The sequence below is a fragment of the Heterodontus francisci genome, chromosome 15 (assembly GCF_036365525.1).
Source record: "Heterodontus francisci isolate sHetFra1 chromosome 15, sHetFra1.hap1, whole genome shotgun sequence".
Lineage (NCBI taxonomy): Eukaryota > Metazoa > Chordata > Chondrichthyes > Heterodontiformes > Heterodontidae > Heterodontus > Heterodontus francisci.
In genome coordinates this window covers 45133175-45153578 of record NC_090385.1, presented here as the reverse complement: position 1 = coordinate 45153578, position 20404 = coordinate 45133175, and the positions used below count along the sequence as shown (strand labels likewise).

The window sequence follows — 20404 nt, the reverse complement described above, 5'->3', positions numbered from 1 at the left end:
TGTGGCTTTAACTGCAGTAAGAGTGAGACCCAGGAAGCTTACTACGGCCAGTGCAGGAAAAGTTATCAGGGTTTTGTAGTTGAAGGGAGAGTAACCCCATATCCCTCGAGTGGGGCAAGCAAGCCCGTAGTGATTCTCTCAGACACAGGGGCCACCAGGTCCTGTTTACTAGGAAAAGGCCTGACCTTTCCCCCAGAGAGAGCAGTGAACACCAGAATGGAAGTGAACAGTATTGGAGGGCAGGGTTTGCCTGTACCCATACACCGGGTGCACCTGGAGTGCGACCTAGTTTCGGGACTAGTGACCGATGGGATTGACCCTAGTTTGCCTGTGGACAGGGTTGACCTCCTTGGTAATGATCTAGCGGGGTTGAAGGTGGTAGCCCCCCCCCCCCCACCCCCCCACCAAGTAGTGAAAGAAAGACGCAAGAGGTCAGAGAGACGGGGCAGTGGCAGTCCTGAATGTGTAACGGATCAGGCCATGATCGAACCAGCTCCCCCAGAGGAGACTGCATTGACACTGCAGGCAAATGACCATGAGGTTTGTCTGTCCGAGACTTTCTTTGGGAAATTAGGAGACCCAGGGAATGAGTTAAATGAGCTTCACCTGGGGAAAATCCAGTGAGCTGACTCGGCGTTGCAAGAGTTAGCACAAGTGGCCTAATCTGAAAGTGAAGCAAAGGGAGTCCCTGACTGCTGCTATTTAAAGAATGAGGTACCGATGAGGAAATGGTGTTCTTCTCACAGACCTGGGGGCAAGGAGTGGACAGTAGTTCAGCAGTTAGTGGTACCACAGAGGTACTAGGGAGAGATATTAAGGGCCCACGAGACTACAGTAGCCGTACATGCTGGTGTACGAAAGACCAAAGCCCGCATAAGACAGCAGTTTGACTGGCCAAAACTCCACAAAGATGTGGTGGAGTACTGCAGGAGTTGCCACATGTGCCAGGTTGAGGGGATACCCCAACCTACAGTGAAAGGTGCACCACTAAGTCCTGTACTGGTATTATGAGGACCCTCTAGCAGAGGGCTGATGAACTGTAAGGAACCCCTGCAGAGAACAAAAGGCGACAGGCTGGCAAAAGATTAGAAAGGGAAGGGGAAAAAGCGATGAAGCGGACAGGTTAATGGAGGTCCAGGAGGGATCCTGGATGAAAACCCCTACTGTCTGATCGGGCAACTCTGAAAATTTTGAAAAGTTAGACCCCGCATCCTCCTATGTAAATGCAGACACTAGAAGCACCCTGCCAGAATTGCTAACAGCATTTACCAGAACCTGCAGAGACAAAAGACTCCCTAGAGAAACCATGAGGGTTATGCTCACCTAGTCAAAGTGCCACAGGGGAGTGCAATAGAGTCTGCACAAATACCTCTAGGTAGGAGTGTCCCAGAGGACGAAGGGGAGATTGGCAAAGAATCCACCCCCACAGTCAGGAAAAAGAGAAGCACCCATCCCCTGAAGACAAAAGCCTTTGCATGACTCAGCAAAACTCTGAAACATCATTCAGGATAGACCTGCCCACTACTGACTCTCCTGAGCCAAAAAATGCTAACTTAGGGCTAACTAAATCCCTCCCACCCCCGGCCTGCTTGCTCCCTCCCCTCCGGCCATTGTGTGCTACCATGTGTTTTGGTTGCCATCGTGTGATTATTTGAGCAGCGCCATCTTTAATCCTGGCAGCTGCCTGACATTGCAGACTTTGACATTTTCATGGCACAGGCTGCATTTGTGCATGTTTCATTACAACGCCACCTAGTGGTGGTGTCAGCAAACGCAGCCAAACTATTGCTGGAGTGAGGAAATGACTTGTTAAACAGATCAGCCATGGCTGGAAAAAACATTTGCATACTAACAGTGCTTGGAGGGACAATGGCTCCAATTTAACCTACAATGGGCTTTGAGCACCAGATACTGTCTGTAAGAAGAGGCATTCCAGGGTCGGCTAAGACAAAAGAATCCGCAAACTGACGTGGTCAGACCCGCCAGTCATATGACTATCCTAAAATAAAAGCAAAATACTGCAGATGCTGGAAATCTGAAATAAAAACAAGAAATGCTGGAAATACTCGGCAGGTCTGGCAGCATCTGTGGTGAGAGAAGCAGAGTTAACGTTTCAGGTCAGTTCTGATGAAAGGTCACTGACCTGAAATGTTAACCCTGCTTCTCTCGCCACAGATGCTGCCAGACCTGCTGAGTATTTCCAGCATTTCTTGTTTTTATATCACATGATTAACCTGCTTGGCAACCTGGGTTTTTTCTGATTTGTACAAAGAGTTTGAACTGAGAAAGATTGTTTTCTCCTGGAGTGAGAAGACCTCTCCCGTCTGCTCCTATTTCTTTCTCGCAAGCCTCTGGACCCACTGAGGACACATGAACCTCGAGAGAAAAGTCTCCTACAAAGAACAAGGCTTAAGAATAATACTGGGCCCCAACAAAATGAGACCTACCTACAGTCAAGGACTTTACAGTGAGTTTGAAGAACAGTAACCAAAACCATCTTCAGATATTGCCTTAAACCTTTCCACTTTATTTCTTTTTTTTTTTTGCTGTATCTGCATCTGTGTATCGCATATGCATTTTTGTGTGGGCATGTCGCGTATCCGTAGACAATAACCGAATTAGAGTTTAAGTTTAATAACGTTCAACCTTTTTTCTTTAAACGTGAGAACATGTTTGACTTTCTTTGCCTTATAATTGGAAGGTAGTCAACAAGGATTCACGAATGGGGGGCTAAAAAAAAACCGGTGAGTTTAAAATTAAACCCTGTTACGGTAAGACCAGGTAAGGTGAAGGCTGAGGGGAACCCTAGACCCCTTTCTTACCTGGTTATAACATTGCCTTTCTATAAAATCTCAAGCCAGGAGAAATGTGGCCTGTAATTGTGGACAAAATCTTGAAATGGAGGTTCTGATGGTTACCATTCTGTCTTCAAAGTACATGGCCACTGTTAAACCCCACAACAGACAGGAGTTGGGGGGAGGTGCTTAAAATTTTAAAGCTGATCACCTGTCCACAACCTGCTGTGTACTACTGTCGATCTGATTTGTACAAAGAGTTTGAACTGAGAAAGATTGTTTGTTTGCTCCTGGAGTGAGAAGATCTCCTGTCTGCCAGGAACCAGAAGAAATTGAGGTCCGCCTGTTAACTTCAGGAACTCCCACGTCTCAGCCTTGCCAAGTTTTTTTCCCTTCTACTGTGCTCCCCCACACCCTATCCATATTGGGGCCAAAGTGTTCCACTTTTCAGAGGGCTCTGATCAAATTTCTGGAAGGATTTACCTCCGATGGTCCAACAGCAAGTCTACAGAGCTGGGCACTTGTTAGTAAATTCCAGAGAATGCAACTTGCCCTCCCTTTTTTTACTTCAAGAAACTCTGGGTTTTGTGTGAGGAAAGCTTAGAAGTAAAGGTTCTTAGGCATTGATTACGCTGTATTTTTGCATTTATTTCCTCTCCAATCGGTTACCATGGCTTCCTCTGTCTCCCCAGGCTGCTGCCGCTAACAAGCGCTTGCGTGATGCATTACAGAAGCAGAAGGATGCCACTGAAAAACGCAAGGATTCAAATAGAGGAATGGAAGGGACTGCTGCCAGAGTGAAGGTGCAATGAGTAAAGCATACTGGGTGTGCATTTGAAACCTGTCATTGTGCTTGTTTTCCATTGTAGATGTTCTGCATGTGCTGCAGCTCAACACGGTGTTAATTTTTGCAGTTGACATGCTTTTGTTCTGTTGCTCCTGGCCTAGTGCTATTGTTTTCTGTAAATCAATGCAAAATGTGTCTTAACCACATCATTCATTGCAGCTGTGATTATTGCTTAGAATGCATTGAACACTAAGCCTTTACTCTTAAGTCGAGTCAAGTTGGATTTTTCTATAGGGAAAAATAGGGAAAATGGTAGAAGCAGTGGAGTAGCCTTAATGATTTTAAAGTTGAAATCATTTCAATGAGAGGAATATGACTAGAGGTAAGCAGGTAATGGAGAATTTATGGGTAGAATTATGAAATAGGAAAGGATTTCAGGCTCTAGTGGGAGTTGACTAGAAGCCCTCTGGTAGCAGCTGTGAAGTGGTAGATTGTATAAATGCAGAGCTTACACAAGCATGTAGCAAAGGCAAAGTGGTTTTAATGGGGGAATTTTAACTTTTTCATAGATTGGGATAAGCAGACTAGCACATTGTCAGAAAGGTGGTGAATTTCTTGAGTGTGCCTGGGATTGTTTTCTGCAACAATATGTCCTAGAACGAGCAAGGGGGCAGGCCATATTAGATTTAGTAATGAGCCAGATGTAGTTAACAGCCTAACTGTGCATGAGCATTTATCAAATAGTGATCATAATATGGTTGTGCTCAACGTTTTTGAAAGGAGAAAACATAAAATGACTTCAGTGGGATGAGACTGAGACCGAGACCACTGAGCAAATCTGTTGGTGAAAAGGCAGAAGATCCATGGGAGGTGTTTAAAGAGCTTATGTTACAGAACCAGTTTATATCCATAAAGGGCAAGAGTTCTACTTGCCAAAAAAGGCAGCCATAGACAACTTGGAGGTAAGGGAACAACATAAAACTGTAAAACCACGTACAAAAAGTAGCACAGATCCTGGCAAATGGAAGAGGTTCAAAGAGCAGCAAAGGCTGACAAAACAGAGCTACAAAAAGGGAGTATGAGAAGCAACTTGCAAGGGATATCAAAATCAACTTAAACCTTTACAGATACATTAGGAAAAAGAGGCTGGTCAGAAGCAATGTGGACCTTTTGCAAACTGATAACTGTGTCAATGAAAATAAGGAAATGGTAAACATGCTGAATAATTACTTTGCTTCAATATTTACTGTAAAGTAAAATCAGCATGTCAGAATTTCCAAGGAAACTTATTACTGAATCAGGCAAGGACTTGATGTAAAAAAAAAAGTAATGGAGAAATTAATGAAACTGAAGTGACAAATCACCAGGACTAGATGGTTTCCATCCCAGGGTTTTAAAGGAAGTAGGTGAGAATATTGCAGATGCCCTAACTATAATCTTCCAAAGTTCTCCTCAGGAACCATTCCTTTAGATTGAAAAATTGCACAAGTCTCTCTGCTGTTTAAGAAAGGTGACAGAGGGAAACGAGAATTGTAAACCAGTTGGCCTAACATCTGATGGGATATTGCTAATCTATAATTAAGGATAGGGTGACTGAACGCTAAATATTTAGCTAATCAGACAGCCAGCATGGATTTGTGAAGGGTACATTATGCCTAAAGACTCTTGAATTTATTTTTAAACAATAACTAAAGGACAGGGGACTGTCTATAAGGATCTTATTAAATGCCTTCTGAAAGTTTATATAAAATTCGTCATAAGAGAATGTTGGCTAAAGTTGAAGCTCATGGAATTGAAGAAAATTTTTAACCTGGTTTGGAAATTGGCTGAGTGGCAGGAGACAGAGAATCGGGATAATGGGCAGGGACTCTAATTGGCAGGATGTGACTCGTGTCCTGCAAGGATCTATATTGGGGTCTCAAATATTCACTGTATTCATTATGGAGTTAGATGATGTGATAGCCACATATCCAAATTTGCTGGTGACACAAAGATAGGCAGCAATTGAAGGCTGTGTAGATGGAAACATAAAATTACAAAGGAATATTGATAAATTAAGTGAATGGGCAAAACTGGGAAATAGATTTCAATGCAGGCAAACATGAGGGTACTTTCTAATTGATAAGCTAGAAAGAGGAGGTCCAAAGAAACCTGGGGATCCAGGAGCATAGATCATTAGAGTGTCATGACCAAGTGCAGAAAATAATCCAAAAGGCTAATGAAATGCTGGCCTTTATATCTAGAGGACTAGAATACAAGGAGTTAGAAGTCATGCATCAGTTATACAAAGCCCTAGTCAAACCACACATGGAGTATTATGAGCAGTTCTGGGCACTACAGATCAAGAAAGATGTAATGTACTTGGGAGTTCAGCATAGATTTACCAGAATGATAACTTAAACCCTTAGAGTCCAGCTATGAAGAGAGAGTATACAAGCTAGGATTATTCGTATTCCCTGGAGTTAAGAAGGTTAAGGGGTGATTTAATTGACTTTCAAGATATTAAGGAGAACAGATAGTTAGGAGAAACTATTTTTCTGCCAGTTCTCTGGGTGGGGTCTAGGACTAGGGAGCGTAGACACAAAATTAGAGGCAGACCTTTGAAGGAGCGAAACTAGGAAACACTGCTTCATGCATGGGGTGGTAAAGATTTGGAATTTCTTCAGCAAACAGCAATTGATAGATTGGTTCACAAAAATATCTCTGCAAAGCCTGGTATGAGGAGTTAGGTTGCAGATAGGCCATGATCTCATTGAATGGCAGAACAAACTTGGGGCTAAATTACCTCTCTTGTTTCTATGTTCTATATTCAAAGCCAAAGATTGTTCCAGCTAACTGTTGAACACGTGAAAAATTAGACACAAGTACCCTAAAGAGCACCTGAACACAAGATTTTTTGTTGTTGTTGTTTTGTTTGGAATAGTGGATCCGCATGCTAGTCCACATCAAGTGACTGGGCCACAAATTTCACACAAATGGGCCATCCCCTGCAATAGACAAAATTCCAATCATTGTCTTCAAAATTGGTTGGGTGCTGTTATCTGATTTTATGCTGGAAATACTCCAGCCAGCATCCTTGGAGAGAGAAAGACAACCTTCTGGTAACATTCCGGCTGACATCTCATCAACCCGAAGCATTGGCTGGAATTTTCCCTGTCCCAAGGAGACCACCTTAGAAGTAGGGTGGGGGAGGGGGGGGTGCGGTGAGGTGATGGGGTTGCGCTAGCGGAAATTCTGAACGCAGCATCCTTGATGTGTTCCTCCCTGACTGCGCTTTCCCCAGAGGCAGGATCCCAGTGGCAACCCACCTGGAAGCACTAGGATGCTGATTTAAGGTCATTGAGGGACCAATTAATCAGTATTTTCATAGTGTGATAGTAGTTTGCCAGAAGAGAGCAGGACCCCCTGTTGTGGCCACAGCTCGTCTCCTCACAGGAGGAGAGAACCGTGTGTGGGGGGGTCAGAAGGGCATTATCTTGAGTTTCCAGCCTTGTGTTTAAAAGGAGCGGAAAGGTCTTATGCAGCACATCTGCAGGCAAATGCTGTCATTTGAAAGTACTACCTCTGCCAATTGATTCCCCGTGATGGCTCGTTATAGGATGCCCTTTCCTCCATTGGGTGAATGTTTCCATTCTGTGGCACCTTGCTTGGGCATTCTCAGTGAGGTTGCCGGCTGGCCCTCCCCTGTCCATGTACCACCTGCCGTCCCTAATTGGATGGTGGAGGCAGCCTACTAATTGGCCACCTCCTGTAAAATAAGCCAGCGGAAGTGATACTGAAACACACGGGGTCAAGGTCCAGAAATGTTCCAGACATCGGCTTCCTGATGCCCATGGAAAAATTCAGCCTATTAACTCACTCTTTCTTTCTATCTCCACAAAAATGCTGCTTGACCCGTGTATTTATTTCCAGCATTTTTTTTCTTTTTATTTCCAGCATCTGCAGTATTCTCCTCTTCTACATGATTTCATTTTTGCTGCTGGCTGCTCTCCTTGGCTATTACTCCCCACTGTGGTGCCCACTTTTGTTTCTGTTGTTTTTGCTATTGTTACCCCAATTTTGAAAATTTAGAAACTTCAAGTTCACCACTTTTTTTTTAAATTTTCTGGGCCTGGAAAGTTGTAAAGGCTAATTACAAATTGGTGCATAATGGCTCCTTCCTCAATCCACCAATTGCAGAGTGATCTTTTTCTTCCTTCAGGCCTGAAGTTAAAGTCAACATTGCATCAAATAAACCATACGCGGAATTCTTGTAATAAGATTGAAATTGCTGGAAATATTCAGCAGGTCCGGCAGCACCTGTGGAGAGAGAAACAGTTAATGTTTCAGGTTACCTGTTTGTCTCCACAGATGCTGCCAGACCTCCTGAGTATTTCCAGCATTTCCTGTCTTTATTTCAGATTTCCAGCATCGGCAGTATTTTGCTCATGTTAAAGAAATTGTGTTCTTTCTAGTCCGTTTTTGGCATCCCTGCCTTTAAATGTTCTGAAAGATGTATGCTATTTAAAATGTAAGAGTTCTTTTGGATATAAGCATGATGTCACAATGTAAACTTTCACCAGAGGGGAAACCCTCCAATGTTCCTGCTTATTGGATATGAGCTAACTTTTGAATCTATAGTCTTATTTTGTGTTCCAACATTGGAGTAATGAAAGATGATTGGGAGTAGAGTATACTATGTTTCACTTCCTTTCAAAGTCAACCCTGAGCTGCAAACATCTTTGGTAATTCAGCTGGATAAAACAGTGAGTAGATAAGTCACCTAAAGACCTGGGATCTCCCTATACAGCTGGATGGCAATAGGAATGGGACATTCTGCATTCGTACTCCTGGGTTAAGACTAACTGTCCTGGTGGAAAGTGGGCAGTGTCAGGGTTTCCTGTAATGCCTCCAATTGTCAAGTAACTTAACGCCTGGCTCGGGTATAAAATTAAAACTCGAACCAGGCCTGATTGCTTTAATTTTTTTCATGCCCGACCTGACCTGGAAAATATCAAACATGTTATTAGTACTGAAAAAAACACGTCAAAACGTAGATTTATAAAAAAAAGCAATACAAAACTAAACAGTACAGTCCAGCCCGACCCAACCCAAACCTGACACACATAATTGGGTTTGGTCGGGTTCGGGTTGGGTAGCCTGGCTTTAAAGTAACTTAAAATAAAAGCAAAATACTGCGGATGCTGGAAATCTGAAACAAAAACAAGAAATGCTGGAATCACTCAGCAGGTCTGGCAGCATCTGTGGAAAGAGAAGCAGAGTTAACGTTTCGGGTCAGTGACCCTTCTTCGGAACTTTAAAGTAACTTGCTGACATTCACTAAGTTTGCACATAAAAGTCACATGAATGAGTTGCTGGAGATTTACAGTTGTCAATGGAACTGCATCTCAGCTAAGAGTTACCATCTTCAGTTGGGGGGAGGGGGGGGAAACTGTAGGGAAAAATAAGTCTTAACTCAGCACAATAGTTACCCTGGCCCAACCTAAATTTGTCAAAATGAACATTGTGTTTACCTTTTGGATATAGAACTGTCTTTTGGCCGACCACATTGGTCTACTGTGTAGTTCTGGTCTTAAAAATAAAAATCTTAGGCACTGGAGAAGGTAGACATGCTTTTAAAATCTTTTTTGCACCATCAGAAAAGATTAAACAGAGGCCGTTTTACCTAGACGAGAAGGCTGAGGGGTGACTCAATAGAAGACGTAGAGAAGATGTTCCCACATGTGGGACAGACCACAATTAGGGGCCATATATATTACTCGCTAATAAACTCAACTGGGAATTCAGAGTAATTAAAATGTGGAATTCACTACGACATAAAGCAGTTGAGACAAATAGCATAATCATTTTAAGGGGAAAGCTAAATAAGCACATGAACCGTGGGGGGAGGGGGCTGCCACTAGGGTTCGATGTTGTCGAGCAAGAGGAGGCTCGTGTGGAGCACAAACACAGACATGGGCCAAATGGCCTGCTTTTGTGCTGTGCATTGTAAGTAAAATTGACTATTAATGGATTGCAGTTTTAAATACTGGAAGTAATATTTCTTGTAGAACAGAAGGAAAGCAATTGAAGTTGGGGACGAGAGGAAGTATTGATATAATGTGGAAAAGGTCAGGATGAATGTCTCTTTTTAGAAGAGGCTAAGCTAATTGACCTGTCTCCTAATTGTTTGTCGAACCGATATTTATTTATTTAGAGATACAGCGCTGAAACAGGCCCTTCGGCCCACTAAGTCTGTGCCGACCAACAACCACCCATTTATACTAACCCTACAGTAATCCCATATTCCCTACGACCTACCTACACTAGGGGCAATTTACAATGACCAATTTACCTATCACCTGCAAGTCTTTGGCTGTGGGAGGAAACCGGAGCACCTGGCGAAAACCCACGCGGTCACAGGGAGAACTTGCAAACTCTGCACAGGCAGTACCCAGAATTGAACCCGGGTCCCTGGGGCTGTGAGGCTGTGGTGCTAGCCACTGTGCTGCCCAAATGTATGTTATCTTCAGTGGTCCTTCCATATATCCTGTTCCATTTTGGGTGATTTTCCTTTTTTTTATATTCCTAATTTTTTCTTTTTTAAAAGCTTATCCACTGATTTGCCTGGATTAATTTTGTCAATTCCATTAATATTTAAATTGGATCACTTCTTTTTCCCCACCCATCCTCCCCGCCCCATAAAATAATTTCCTTCACTTTTCCCGATATCCAGAGTTATCTTGGTTAGTTGCTTTTGTATTCTTCCTACAGTTTGATGACCAGAGCTCCAGATGGGGACTGATCAGTACCTTGTGCAATAATGCACATATTGATTTTATACTCTTTGACTTTACTGCTGCCAACTATTACGCTGATGGCTTTATAAGTTTATCCCTTTATCGTTTCCTGATCAGCATACTGGATGACCACTCCATTTAACAGATGGAGTACATAAAATGTCTCCACAGCTAATTGTTTTCTTGTACCTCTTTGTATCCTAGAGTTGGCTGGTCAATGAGTTAGAGGTACTTGTGAGTATAGAGGAAGCTCGTCGTCACTTGAACTCCCTACTGGATGACAGGAAGGTCCTGGCACAGGAGCTCTCCTTTCTCATGGGGAAGAAAGAGGTCCACCATCCACCACCCAAACTCCGGGTAAGTACAGGCTGCTAAGCCACCGGGGCATGAAAAATTGTCCTTCTGTTGATTTGTATATAGGCATTTTCCTTGAGGTTGGAACTAGTCAGAAATTTGAAGGATGTGACAAAGGGCCTTCAATGTTTTTAGAATTGCAAAAGGATGAGATGACCAGGTTTTTTGGAATATCGTCTCTTGTGTTCAAATCAAACCTACCCTCCTTTCTGCAAGAGATAAAATGATCCTATAGTAGGGGATAAGTCCGCAGTATTCTACTGCTTATAAAGCGTTAAGCTGGATGCTTTGGGAAGTGCGTGAATTGTGAAATATCCTGACAAATAAAAAGATGTTGGAAATCTATATTAGCCTTGTGAACCTATCCACATGTTAGATACTTAACTAGGGGTCACTGTTTAAAAATAAGGCATTGTCTATTTAAGACCGAAATAAGGAGAATTTTTTTTCTGAGGGTCGTGAATCTTTGGAACTCTTTTTTTTCCTTAAAAAGCAGTGGAAACTGTCTTTGAATATTTTTAAGGCAGAGGTAGAATAGATTCTTGATAAGCAAGGGGGTGAAAGGTTATTGAGGGTAGGCAAGAATGTGGAGTTGAGGTTACAATCAGATCAGCCATGTTCTTGAAATGGTAGAGCAGGCTCGGGCAGAGTGGCCTACCCCTGCTCCTAATTCGTATGTGCGTATGATCTATTTGTATTTATAGCATTTTCTGTTCATTAAGATTGTCTTTTTATTTCCCTCCATCTCCTTGTTCTGGACCATATTTGTTTGGTAGTCCTGATCCAAATTGGTGACTTTTTTTCCATTGTAGCTTGAATTTCTATTCAGCCATTCACAGGTTTTAGTATGTTTGTTTTTTTTTTTGCAGCGGCGAACTTTTACGTTGACTGAGCTAATGAAAACCACAGAGCAGGATCCATCTTTAAACAAGCAGATTGAAAGCGTTGAGACAGAAATAGAACTCAGGTAGTTGGTTGAGAGTGAATAGAAGTTTGTGCTGGGAACTGCATATGGCATTGTTTTGATTGCTGTTAAATCTGCCGTACTTGATAACCATATTTATAGATGCAATATTTAAACAGTATTTTTGTATTAAAAGTTGGGTTAATTACTTGTATACAGCATAAATTTAATTTGAATATTTCATAGATTCTACAGTGTTCAGTAATGGTTTGTGGCAAATTATAGGCTTCTTGTTAATTATCTTAACTTGTGGCTTGTTGCTGGGGGAAAAGAGGAGGTGGAGAGAAGTGGAGTTACCAATCCTTTTATGGATTTTATTCTTTTGTCTTTACTTTCCTTTTTATAGTTCCTTTTTAATCTAGGATGGCTAATACTTTGAAATCCTTCTAGCTGCTTTTCTTCTAGTCCTTGCTATCTTTTTGTTGGGAGAGAAAGAAAGGTCAGCTGGCTTTCTCCATCAGGACACTGCCCAATTCTATTTCTGACAGTATGTCTTTGTCAATCAAATTAAGTACAATGTGAAAGTTTCTCCATGTGGTACCACTTTATTTTTTTTGCTTGAGGGTCTATAACCCACATCACTATATTAAGTTTTATACAGCAACAATATTTCATGGCTTGTCGTCAATTGAACAATTTTGAAAGTGGGTGCATCTTAATCTACCAAAAGGTCATTTGTGTTTCTAAACTGTTGAAAATATTCTTTGAAATGAAGGATGAGCTTGCTGAAGCACTTGCTAGTATGAGTGAATCTTCCAAAAAAAAAATTCCTTAAGTTTTAAATCTAAATTGTAACCAGAGTGCATTGATTACAAGTCTTTAACCTAGCTACTTTGAATCTTTGGTAAAGGAATGTTATACACCACCACCACCAATGTGATCAGAGGTAATGCATTGGACTTTTCTAAGACCTGTAGTGTCATTAAGTTTGCGCTTAAAGTTTTGACACTTGGAGAGGAAACACTGTTTAATTGGTTACCTTGTTCCAGCCAGAGAGTGTTTAATTTTGCATCTGATCAGGACTGAATTTCAGTTAATGTCTGGTGCTGTCTAATATTTTATCTAACTGTTCAATCTCTAGTTGACAGCTTGCCCTTGAGGCTTGTATTCTATGGTCCATTAAGTACCAATTTGACATCTAAAAAGTATTTGCTGGCAGTTTTGGTAGGTGGGATTAAGATGCACTGTAATTTTGCCTTCTGCCTTTTTCTTTTTCCAATTGTCTTCTCTTCCATCTCCCTCCTTCCCTGATCTAGTTTAATATCTACGAATGCACTGAATCAACATTGCACCATCTGGATTTTTGGGAGCTAAACCATTTGAGGGAGTTCTGACAAGAATTTGGACAGTCCAAATTAAAAGTGAAGCCAAACTTTGAGATGTTCATTTCTGGTTCCTAAGCTGTAGTCTGTGAATGGGTCTGATGGGGATACCTTGATCATTGGCTTGTTAGAACATGAGTGTTTAATAAAAGGGAGTTTTGTGCTGCTTGGCTTGAATACTTGTACAGGCCAACTCTATTTTATTCACTTGTTCTTGCTATTTTAGGAGTGCTCAAATTGCTGACCTCCAACAGAAATTGATGGATGCAGACAATGATGAAAGGCTGAAGCATCGATGGGAAGCAATTGCTACTATGGTAGAGGCTAAATGTGGACTGAAGTGGTTAATGAGAGAGGTGAGGAACTAATAAAACTGATCGTGCAGTGCCTGCTGTTCAGGCCATACTAAGCCCCAGTATGGTGAGCAATTTCTGGCTGGAAGTGTAATGCCCACCAGATTGGGAAATGGGGGAAAAAGTTGTACGGTGTTCATGCTTGAAACGGGCTCTTATGCATATGCAGATAACCCTAACATCCACTTGATGCTTCCACTGAGATTAATTTGCCCTGAGGCAGTCGAGAGGAGCAAGAGTTGCTCCTCCTGACCTCATTACTTAAGGGCAATTCTTCCCAACCCCCTGGTTGTCACTTGCTGTGCCTCCAGTCTCTTGGTGGTCGTCACTGAGGGCTGTTTCACTCTCTTCAGGTGGTTCTTTGCACTGTGTGGGCTTGATTATGGGACCCAAGGTCCAATATTGGAGATGTCTTGGGCCTCACTGTTCAGGGCAGGAATCCTACCCTGCATGCTATGCATCCAAAAATAGACATGCCTGAATTTCTACCCCATGGAGGTGGATGAAATGCTTATTCCTGATTTTTCATGTGTTCTGACTTTTGCATGGTCTAGCTTGGTAACCCTTCTCAGCCAGTTCATTCCTAAGCACTATATTTGTTGATGTAAAAGTAACTAAAATGGTATAAAAATACTGCAATATTGCATTTTTGGTGTATGTGCAACTGGTGAGGCTCATAATAGAGGAAATGGATAACGTTTTCTTTCTTTGAAGCTGGTGTCGTGTAAAGTATCACATAGCAAACTGGAGAGTGAACTAAATCAGGCAAAAGCTGACAATGCAGAGCTACAGAAGACTTTAGTTGAGGAGCAAACTCGAATAACTGAGATGGAGACTGACCATCAGCAACAGCTGCTAGAACGAGAACAGCAGCACCAAGACAAGGTGAGCAGTATACCATCCTGGTAGTTAGACTGTTTCCCTTCTCCCAACTTGAGTGCTTAGTTTGTTCTTGTGTCATAGCTTTGTTATATAGCCCAATTGAGCACTACATTAGTGCACTGGCTTGGTATACTAATGAAGTAGTAGGATTCAGATTCCTGAGCAGACTATCCAAGATGTAGAGGTGTTTGTTGCATTTCTTCTGTGAATTATTTCATAAGTCTCAAACATTGTGGGAATCATGGCTGAGCTTCAGGGTGTCAAAAGGGGAGGAAACAATTGCATCAGAGATTGAACATATTTCTTTGTGTTTGTAGGGATGTTGAAGGTTAGTTCAGCCTCTGCTCCCGTCCAGATCCCAATGAATAATTTGAGTTACAGACCTAGCCCTGGGAGCAGGTCCATCTGTTTTCCTCTTTTTGTTTTTGTTTGTTTCAATTCACTCTCTGCCAGCCTTGCCAGCAACACCTAAATACATTTATTACTCACCCTAGTAGCCCTGAGAAAGTGGTGATGAGCCACCTTCTTCAACCACTGCAGTCAGTGTGATGAAGATACTCCCACAGTACCAGGTAGGAAGTTCAGGATTTGAACCCAGCAATGACGGAACAGTGGTGTATCCATATCAGGAAGTTGTGCCTTGGAGGAAATCTTGAGGCAGTGATGTTCCCATGCACCTCCTGCCCTTCTCAACTTTCACAGCATGGAAGGATAAGTGCTGCCAAAGAAGCTTGGCACATTGCAATAGTGCATCTTGCTGATTGTCCACACTGCAGGTGCAGTATGGAGGATACGGATGCTTAAGCTGGAGGTGCCCTTCAGGTGGATTGCTATGTTTTGGATTGTGTTGCTACAGCTGCACCCACCCAGGCAAGTGAAGATTTTTCCATTATGCTCCTGACTTGGGCCTTGTAGATGGTGGAGAGGCTTTTGGCGAGTCTGGTGGAGCGCCTCACTGCAGAATGCCCACCTCTGACCTGCTCTAATGGCCATGGCCATTAGGTTGCTTGTCCCATTGAGTTTCTGGACAGTGATGACTCCCCTGATGTTGATACTGGGGACCTTTGTGATGGATATGCCATTGACTATCATAGGGAACTGGTTAAGTGTTCTCTTGTTGGAGTTTCCAATTCCCTGCCATTTGTGTGGTGCAGGTGTTACTTGTGATGTATCGGTGCAAGCCTGCACCCCTTATGGGCTTAAACTGCATTACTCTGAGGAATTGCAAATGGAGCTAATCATAACAATCTTGTGATGGAGGGAATATAATTGAAGCGGCTAAAGATAGTTAGGCCTAGGAAGCTGCCCTGCTGAACTCCTGAAGTGATGTCCTGGGGCTAAGATAATTGGCCTCTGACGACCACAGCCAAAATAGCGACCATTGCAGAAATTCCGGTGAATGGGAAAAATGACAGTTGGAGTAATCAGAGAGTGAGTTAATCCATGATTATAAGAAGCAGCCAATGCCTGCATGCAGCAAGACCTGGGCAACAATCAGGCTTGAGCTGATAAGTGGCAAGCAACATTCATGCCACACAAATATTAGGCAATGACCATCTCCGACAAGAGAGAATAACCATCTCTCCTTGACATTCAATGGCATGACCATTGCTGAATCCCCCACTATCTACATCCTGGGGGTTACCATTGACCAGAAACTTAACTGGACCATCCATATTAATACTGTGGCTACAAGAACAGGTCAGAGACTGGGAATTCCACAGCAAGTAATTTGCCTCTTGTCTCGGCAAAACCTGTCCACCATCTACAAGGCACAAGTCGGAGTGTGATAGAATACTCTCCACTTGCCTGGATTAGCACATCTCCAACAACACTGAAGCTCAACACCATTCATGACTAAGTAGCCTGCTTGATCGGCACCCCACCTTAAACATTCATTTCCATCTGCAAGGTGCACTGCAGCAACTCACCAAGGCTTTGCAGCACCTTCCAAACCCGTGAGCTCTACCACCTAGAACAACAAAGGCAGAAGGCATGTGGAAAATCAATTACCTGTGAGACCCCTCCAAGTCGCACGCCTTCTGACTTGGAACTATATTGTAGTTCCTTCACTGTCAGTGGATCAAAATCCTGGAATCCCTCCCTAACAGCATTGTGGGTGTACATACACTACATGGGCTGCAGCAGTTCAAGAAGATCACCACCACCTCAAGGGCAATAAATGCTGGCCATGCCAGCGATACTCATGTCCCAAGAACGAATAAAAAATACATAAACTTGTTTTTGTATTTTGCAAGCTTCCCCTGTGGAGTGATTTATATTTCACTGTGGTAACATGACCTTTTTTTTTTTTTAGTCATAACTCAATAAATAGTAATATTTTCAATGTCTACACATTGATTCTGCAATCAACACCCATCTCGTATCTTCCCCCCCCACCCCCCCCCCCCCCCACCTCTCTAAACGCAACACTTGAACCTGTAGTGCAATTGCTTGGATTACCCCTTACTGTGACTAATAGATGTATTTAAATTTATTTGATTACTGCTGGATACAAATAATCCAATTTCTAATTTTAATGGGCATAAATTCCTAACTTGGCTTTTAAAATTAAAATTTTCTTGTAGGTTGAATCTTCTCATTAGAATTTTTTTTTTTTATTGGGAGGGGGAATGTCCGAGAATGGTATTGAATACAGCTATATATCTCAATTGTTGATCCTATTCATGTTAATTGAATAGAAAAATCCACATCAGAATAAGAGCTTTACAAGAAAAAAAAACGCAAATTTAAATCGAATTCAATTAAGGTATTCAGATGTCCAAAAAATGATGATTAATTATATAAATATATAAAATAAGACTGGGGCAATTTAAAATTGCCTATAGTGTTTTTTTTTTTAAACAGATTCTGAATGTTTGTTTGTTTGCTTTTTGTTTGTTCCTAGGTCTTCTATCTGCTTAGCCAGTTACAACAAAACTCCAATCTATCAAAGGAGTCTGTTCCTGATCAAGAGGCCCAACTTCTGGAGAGACTTAAGTTCCAAGTAAGTGTTGTAAAATAAAAGGAATGTACTTGTCTGGATCACTGTGATGTAGATGTTATACTAACTCTCTTGCTTTATATCTTCAAGTCAATATAATATGACTTCCGTACTGCTCTCGCTCTTTGACACCATAACTATCACTGACTGTCGTAAAAAACCTATCTGGTTCACTAATGTCCTTGTAGGGAAGGAAATCTGCTGTCCTTACTTGGTCTAGCCTACGTATGACTCCAGACCCATAGCAATGTGGTTGACTCTTAACTGCCCTCTGAAATGGCTTTGCAACCCACTCAGTTGTCAAGGGCAATTAGGGATGGGCAACAAATGCTGGCCTTGCCAGCGATGTCCACATCCCATGAAATGCATTTTAAAAAAAAAAAAAGGATGAATTGGGGAAGAGTAGGAAACAGAGATGTGGGGCGAGAGGCTCAATCTTTTGTGTGTGGAGGAGTTGAGCAATTTTTTTAACTTTTCCATCCAATTTGACAGGATGCAGAGATCAAGAAGATGAAAGACCTATGTGAAAGAAATCAGCAGCTGATGGAAGAGAATGACACGTGTAAGCAGGTATGTAAATGGCGACTGCTGTAGAATCTAGAGGAAGCTTCCTCTAGAGAGAGGCCTGCCACCGGCCTCGATGCTAGGAAGGTCTGGCCTGATATCGCTGGTGACGGTGAGACCAACATTTACATTGGCAATTTTATTAAAATAAATTAAATGAATTAATGACTTGCCCATTCCTGCTGTCCATTCTGGGAGGGGTATTGGTGCCAGTGGTCGGCAGTCTCGTGCCTTCGGATACCCGTTCAGAGATCTGATGCAGGACACTGGTGGGGAGGGGGGAGCAGATTAAGTATTTTAGTGGGGGGTGGTGGGCGCGCAGTGAGGGGGAATAGAGTCAAATTGATCTGATTTAGGGGATGGTGAGAAGAGGTACTGATAAAAGTTTGAACTTTGGGTGGGGTTTGCGGAGGCGAAGTACGCAAGGTAAGTATTTTGGGAGCTGGGGGGTGGAAGGGCAAGGAATGAGTGTATGGTTATGGGGGGAGGGTGGGAGAGGGGCTAGAAACATTTATTTAATTTTTTTAAATAAATTTGAATGCACTATGACTATAAAACTTTAAATTGTAATGTAGGGCTCAAAGCCCTTTAAAAATGGTGTTGGCACTTGACTCCGTTGCTGGGGATAGACAGCCCGCCCCTCCATGTCATTTAAATGAGCTGCTGCGCTGAATGTCTGGTCCATGTGGGCAGATTGCCATTTTTGAAGCTCACCACCGATCTCAGCAGCGAGCTTGTAAAATCCAGACCTATGTGTATGATAAAAGCAAAGCATCCATCCTCCCTCTTTCTTGACCTGTCTTGCACCTTTGAAACTGACTATACCTTCCTCCTCCAATATCTCCCACTGTCATCCAGCTGGGTGGGACTGGTTCCATCTACTCATAGCCAGAGTATCACCTGCAATGGCTTCTTTTCCTGCTCCTGCATTGTGCCCGCTGCTCCATTGTTACCACTGGTGTCCCCCAAGAATCTATTCTTGACCCCCTCTTATTTCTCATTTTACATGCTGCTCCTTGGTGCAATCATCTGAGAACGTTACATTTGGTTCTATACGTATGCTGCTGACACCCAGCTCTACCTCCACCATCCTACTTGACTCCTTCACTGTTAAATTATCAGATGGCTTGTCCAACATTCAATGTTGAATGAGCAGAAATTTCCTCCAGCTAAACGTTTGGGAAGATCAAAGCTGTTTTCCTCTCTCCCTGCTACAAACTTTTTAAAATTCATTCAGGGAATGTGGCTCTCGCTAGCAAGGCCACCATTCATTGCCCTTTGATAATTGCCCTTGAAAAGCTGGTGTGCTGCTGCAGCCCATGTGGTGCAGGTACACCCACCGTGCTGTTGGGGAGGAATTTCCAGGATTTTTGTCCAGCAGCAGTGAAGGAAGGGGATTTATCTGCAAGTCAGGATGGTGTGCGACTTGGAAGAGAACTTGTAGGTAGTGTTCGTGTGCACTTGCTGCCCTTGTCCTACGTGGTAGAGATCGTGGGTTTGAAAGGTGCTATCAAAGGACCCTTGGTGAGTTGCTGCAATGTATCTTGTAGATGGTACATACTGCTGCCACTGTGTGCCAGTGGTGGAGGGAGTGAATGATTAAAGTGGTGGTTGGGGCACCAATCAAGCAGGCTGCTTTGTCCTGGATGGTGTCGAGCTTCTTCAGTGTTGGAGTTGCACTCATCCAGGCAAGTGGAGAGTATTCCATCATGGTCCTGACTTGTACCTTGTAGATAGTGGACAGGCTTTGGGGAGTCAGGAGTTGACTTACTTGCTGCAGAATTCCCAGCATCTGACCTCTTACAGCCACAGTATTTGTGACTTGTTCTGTTTTTGGTCAATGGTAACCCCCGGATGGTGATGCTGGAGGATTCTGTGATAGTAATGCTCTTAAATGCCATGGGGAAATGGTTGTTGGGGATGGTCTTTGCCTGGCACTTGTGCAGCACAAATGTTGTTTGCCACTTATCGGCCCAATCTGGAATGTTGTCTAGGTCTTGATGCATATGAGCACTGTCTGCTTCATTAGCTGTGGAGTTACAGGACTACTAACATACGAATTAGGAGCAGGAGTAGGCCACTCGGCCCTTCAAGCCTGCTCTGCCAATCAGTAAGTTCATGGCTGAACTGATTACTCCACATTTCCACCTACCCCCAATAACCTTCCACCCCCTTGCTTATCAAAAATCTATCTACCTCTGCCTTAAAAATATTCAAAGACTCTGCTTCCACTGCTTTTTGAGGAAGAGAATTCCAAAGACTCCCGACCTTCTGAGAGAAATATTTTCCCTTCATCTCTGTCTTAAATGGGCGACCCCTATTTTTACATAGTGACCCCTAGTTCTAGATTCTCCCACAAGGGGAAACATTCTTTCCACATCCACCCTGTCAAGACCCTTTTAGGATCTTGTATGTTTCAATCAAGTCGCCTCTTACTCTTAATTCCAGCAGATACAAGCCTAGCCTGTCCAACCTTTCCTCACGAGACAGCCCATCCATTCCAGGTATTCGTCTTGTAAACCATCTCTGTACTGCCTCCAAAGCATTTACATCCTTCCTTAAATAAGGAGACCAGTACTGTACACTACTCCCAGATGTGG

General features: G+C 42.8%; 1 protein-coding gene across 2 annotated transcripts in view; it reads left to right on the top strand.

Moving 5' to 3' along the window:
• The window catches only part of kif4 (kinesin family member 4), a 93172-nt gene that overhangs the window by 55303 nt on the left and 17465 nt on the right, over positions 1-20404 (top strand). For both annotated transcript variants that reach the window (XM_068047485.1, XM_068047484.1), the window contains exons 20-26: positions 3488-3598; positions 10566-10718; positions 11585-11682; positions 13228-13357; positions 14069-14239; positions 17145-17243; positions 17733-17810. In XM_068047485.1, coding sequence (XP_067903586.1) covers positions 3488-3598; positions 10566-10718; positions 11585-11682; positions 13228-13357; positions 14069-14239; positions 17145-17243; positions 17733-17810 — 840 coding nt within the window. The remainder of the gene's footprint in view (positions 1-3487; positions 3599-10565; positions 10719-11584; positions 11683-13227; positions 13358-14068; positions 14240-17144; positions 17244-17732; positions 17811-20404) is intronic.